The sequence below is a fragment of the Melanostigma gelatinosum genome (genome assembly GCF_949748355.1).
Source record: "Melanostigma gelatinosum genome assembly, chromosome: 20".
NCBI lineage: Eukaryota > Metazoa > Chordata > Actinopteri > Perciformes > Zoarcidae > Melanostigma > Melanostigma gelatinosum.
In genome coordinates, this window is record NC_136653.1 from 21,248,043 (window position 1) to 21,253,042 (window position 5,000).

The window sequence follows — 5,000 nt, forward strand, 5'->3', positions numbered from 1 at the left end:
ACAGGTGAGGAGACAGGCGAGGAGACAGGTGAGGAGACAGACGAGGAGACAGGTGAGGAGACAGGTGAGGAGACAGGTGAGGAGACAGACGAGGAGACAGGTGAGGAGACAGACAAGGAGACAGGTGAGGAGACAGGTGAGGAGACAGACGAGGAGACAGACGAGGAGACAGGTGAGGAGACAGGTGAGGAGACAGGTGAGGAGACAGATGAGGAGACAGACGAGGAAACAGGTGAGGAGACAGACAAGGAGACAGGTGAGGAGACAGATGTAGAGACATGTGAGGAGACAGGTGAGGAGACAGACGAGGAGACAGGTGAGGAAACAGGTGAGGAGACAGACGATGAGACAGGTGAGGAGACAGACGAGGAGACAGGTGAGGAGACATGTGAGGAGACAGGTGAGGAGACAGACGAGGAGACAGGTGAGGAAACAGGTGAGGAGACAGACGAGGAGACAGGTGAGGAGACAGACGAGGAGACAGGCGACGAGACAGGCGAGGAGACAGGTGAGGAGACAGATGAGGAGACAGACAAGGAGACAGATGTAGAGACATGTGAGGAGACAGGTGAGGAGACAGATGAGGAGGCAGGTGAGGAAACAGGTGAGGAGACAGACGAGGAGACAGGCGAGGAGACAGGTGAGGAGACAGGTGAGGAGACAGACAAGGAGACAGATGAGGAGACAGACAAGGAGACAGATGTAGAGACATGTGAGGAGACAGGTGAGGAGACAGATGAGGAGACAGATGAAGAGACAGGTGAGGAGACAGATGAGGAGACAGATGTAGAGACATGTGAGGAGACAGGCGAGGAGACAGGTGAGGAGACAGGTGAGGAGACAGATGAGGAGACAGACGAAGAGACAGGTGAGGAGACAGGTGAGGAGACAGACAAGGAGACAGATGAGGAGACAGACAAGGAGACAGATGTAGAGACAGGTGAGGAGACAGATGAGGAGACAGACGAAGAGACAGGTGAGGAGACAGGTGAGGAGACAGACAAGGAGACAGATGAGGAGACAGACAAGGAGACAGATGTAGAGACAGGTGAGGAGACAGATGAGGAGACAGACGAAGAGACAGGTGAGGAGACAGATGAGGAGACAGATGTAGAGACATGTGAGGAGACAGGCGAGGAGACAGGTGAGGAGACAGGTGAGGAGACAGATGAGGAGACAGACGAAGAGACAGGTGAGGAGACAGATGAGGAGACAGACAAGGAGACAGATGTAGAGACATGTGAGGAGACAGGTGAGGAGACAGATGAGGAGACAGGTGAGTTACCGGTTCAGCGATGAGGGTGATGGACAGCTGGCTCTCCGGTAGCTCAGAGTGGTCCCTCTCACAGCCGTACTGCTCGGCTCTGTCCATGGTGGCCTTGTCCTCAACACTACCTGAGGACACAAAGGGTACTTGTAGGTGTGTGTGTGTGTGTGTGTGTGTGTGTGTGTATGTGTGTGTGTGTGTGTGTGTGCGTGTGTGTGTGTGTGTGTGTGAGTGTGTGTGTGTGTGTGTGTGTGTGTGTGTGTGAGTGTGTGTGTGCGGGTTACCTTCCCGGTACTTGTAGGTGTGTGTGTGTGTGTGTGTGTGAGTGTGTGTGTGTGTGTGTGTGTGTGAGTGTGTGAGTGTGTGTGTGCGTGTTACCTTCCCGGTACTTGTAGGTGTGTGTGTGTGTGTGTGTGTGTGAGTGAGTGTGTGAGTGTGTGTGTGCGGGTTACCTTCCCGGTACTTGTAAGTGTGTGTGTGTGTGTGTGTGTGTGTGAGTGTGTGTGTGTGTGTGTGTGTGAGTGTGTGTGCGCGGGTTACCTTCCCGGTACTTGTAGGTGTGTGTGTGTGTGTGTGTGTGTGTGTGTGTGTGTGTGTGTGTGTGTGTGTGTGAGTGTGTGTGTGCGGGTTACCTTCCCGGTACTTGTAGGTGTGTGTGTGTGTGTGTGTGTGTGAGTGTGTGTGTGTGTGTGTGTGTGAGTGTGTGTGCGCGGGTTACCTTCCCGGTACTTGTAGGTGTGTGTGATGTCGGTGTAGCGGTTGGAGTTCACAGCTTTGGTGTACAGAGCTAACCCGATGACGTCCGTTATCGTGTCCGTGACCTCCAGAGTCCCGTACTGAGTCCGCTGATGGAAGACGAGGTCACTGTTCACCTGAGGGACGGAAGCCAACATCAACATCTACACCTCCGTTTATTCAACCAAATAATAGTGTTATAAAGATGAACAATAAAACAATATACAATTATATATCCTTAACAATGATCATAATATTGATAATAACACCATTACTAATTATTATAATTATTACTATTCATAAAATCCCTCAAGTGTTTAACTAGACATTATTGTTATGATAATCAATATTTATCCAAACCTGTAACATGATTCTTATCAATTAAACGTTTCATTTAAATAAAACAAAGAAAAGTTGCACATAATCGGATCTGAGAGGCTGGATAAATATTCAAAACATATATTTATTCATGACTTATCTGTTGATCATATAAAAAAACAAATTAGATTAATAAAATAGTCAATTCATCAATTTATCCTTCAATCAGTTTGTTATTATTCTGATACTATTACTTATCTTATTACTTGCATTTTGACTGAAGGACTTTTACATGCAACCAAGTATTTCTACACTGTTGTACTACTTATTTTCGGAGTAAAAGTACTCGTTCTAAAAGACGTGTTGGAGCTGACCTCGGCGAAGACGAAGCCGGCGTCGTACGGGTGACACAGCTGCCCTGTCTTGATGGCGTAGACCGAAGCTGGACCGCAGCGAAACTGTCCTGCAAAAGGCAAACACCATGTTTATTGTCCACCTGTCTGTCCACCTGTCTGTCCACCTGTCTGTCCAGCTGTGTGTCCACCTGTCTGTCCACCTGTCTGTCCACCTGTCTGTCCACCTGTGTGTCCACCTGTCTGACCACCTGTGTGTCCACCTGTGTGTCCACCTGTCTGTCCGCCTGTCTGTCCACCTGTGTGTCCACCTGTGTGTCCACCTGTCTGTCCACCTGTCTGTCCAGCTGTGTGTCCACCTGTCTGTCCACCTGTGTGTCCACCTGTCTGTCCACCTGTCTGTCCACCTGTCTGTCCAGCTGTGTGTCCACCTGTCTGACCACCTGTCTGTCCACCTGTGTGTCCACCTGTGTGTCCACCTGTCTGTCCACCTGTCTGTCCACCTGTGTGTCCACCTGTCTGTCCACCTGTCTGTCCACCTGTCTGTCCAGCTGTCTGTCCACCTGTCTGTCCACCTGTGTGTCCACCTGTCTGTCCACCTGTCTGTCCACCTGTCTGTCCAGCTGTCTGTCCACCTGTCTGTCCACCTGTCTGTCCAGCTGTGTGTCCTACCGTCGCTGGTCTCCTGAGGCGTGCAGTCCACTATGTTCCATCCGTGGAACTGGGCCGGCAGGTCTTGGCGAGTGATCCACACCTCGTTCCAGCAGTGGTAGTTCCTACAGAGAAAGTAGTACACAAGTACTGTCAAGTACACCTTTTTTGTATACGTGTTTTGTAAAAGTATTGCACAAGTTGTAGTATTATAATTATGTTTTACCCTGTCTCCCAAAACATCATCTGACACAGTGTAAAATCACTAAAAATACTCAGATACTGCAGTATTTGGACAATCTGACGAATCGACCAACATGTGTGTTCTCTCCAGTGGTGGAAAGTACATTTGACTGAAGTACTGTATTTCAGTACAACTGAAGTACTTGTGAGCTTGTTTGTATCTACGATGAGCTGGCTGGTTTTCTTTTAGCTTTAATTCATAGCTTTGATAAATCTGAACAGACCAAAGAAACTCATAACGGATTCAACTTTTATGGACAAGTCTCTGTGTCTTCCTGTGTCGTTCTGTGTCTTTCTGTGTCTTTTTGTTGTAACTTTATCATCATTTTGAGGTAGTTTTGTGTCTTCACTTATTATAATTATTTTTACTACTTCTGAGTAACGCCGGCTTGTTTCTACGATCAGCTGGCTTTTCTTTCTGGTTTGAATAAAATGAGCAACAGACGTGACTGAAGCCTGTGGACCGACCAGATGGAGTCCCTGGTGTTGCGTTCGTCCGCGGATCCGTCTTTGTTGAAGATGAGGTCGGTCTTCAGGTTGCCTGTGTTGTCGTGAGCTGAATTAAAGTTGGTGACGATTCTCGCCGGGATGCCGATGGCGCGTAGGACTGCGGAAGATATGAAATATTAAAATGATTGACATCAAATATTTGACTAACTTATTCAACATTGTTCACTTTGGTGTTTTTTGTGTCTCTTTGTAGATGTTTTTTGTGTCTCTTTGTAGTTGATTTGTGTCTCTTTGTAGTTGATTTGCGTCTCTTTGTAGTTGATTTGTGTCTCTTTGTAGTTGATTTGCGTCTCTTTGTAGTTGATTTGTATCTCTTTGTAGTTGTTTTGCGTCTCTTTGTAGATGTTTTTTGTGTCTCTTTGTAGTTGATTTGTGTCTCTTTGTAGTTGATTTGCGTCTCTTTGTAGTTGATTTGTGTCTCTTTGTAGTTGATTTGCGTCTCTTTGTAGTTGATTTGTATCTCTTTGTAGTTGATTTGCGTCTCTTTGTAGTTGATTTGTATCTCTTTGTAGTTGTTTTGCGTCTCTTTGTAGATGTTTTTTGCGTCTCTTTGTAGTTGATTTGTGTCTCTTTGTAGTTGTTTTGCGTCTCTTTATAGATGTTTTTTGTGTCTCTTTGTAGTTGTTTTGCATCTCTTTATAGATGTTTTTTGTGTCTCTTTGTAGTTGTTTTGCATCTCTTTATAGATGTTTTTTGTGTCTCTTTGTAGTTGATTTGCGTCTCTTTATAGATGTTTTTTGTGTCTCTTTGTAGTTGATTTGTGTCTCTTTCTAGTTGATTTGCGTCTCTTTGTAGTTGATTTGCGTCTCTTTATAGATGTTTTTTGTGTCTCTTTGTAGTTGACTTGCGTCTCTTTGTAGTTGATTTGTGTCTCTTTGTAGTTGATTTGCGTCTCTTTGTAGTTGATTTGCGTCTCTTTATAG

General features: G+C 46.2%; 2 protein-coding genes across 2 annotated transcripts in view; both read right to left on the bottom strand.

Annotated features, from left to right (window-relative positions):
- fars2 (phenylalanyl-tRNA synthetase 2, mitochondrial) overlaps positions 1-5,000 on the bottom strand; it is a 314,225-nt gene that overhangs the window by 178,694 nt on the left and 130,531 nt on the right. The gene's annotated exons all lie outside the window — the stretch shown is intronic.
- LOC306794372 (coagulation factor XIII A chain-like) overlaps positions 1-5,000 on the bottom strand; it is a gene marked incomplete at its 5' end in the record, with an annotated part of 15,542 nt that overhangs the window by 3,759 nt on the left and 6,783 nt on the right. The window contains 5 exons of the mRNA XM_079292407.1: positions 1,286-1,395; positions 1,986-2,139; positions 2,695-2,783; positions 3,346-3,449; positions 4,036-4,174. Coding sequence (XP_079148533.1) covers positions 1,286-1,395; positions 1,986-2,139; positions 2,695-2,783; positions 3,346-3,449; positions 4,036-4,174 — 596 coding nt within the window. The remainder of the gene's footprint in view (positions 1-1,285; positions 1,396-1,985; positions 2,140-2,694; positions 2,784-3,345; positions 3,450-4,035; positions 4,175-5,000) is intronic.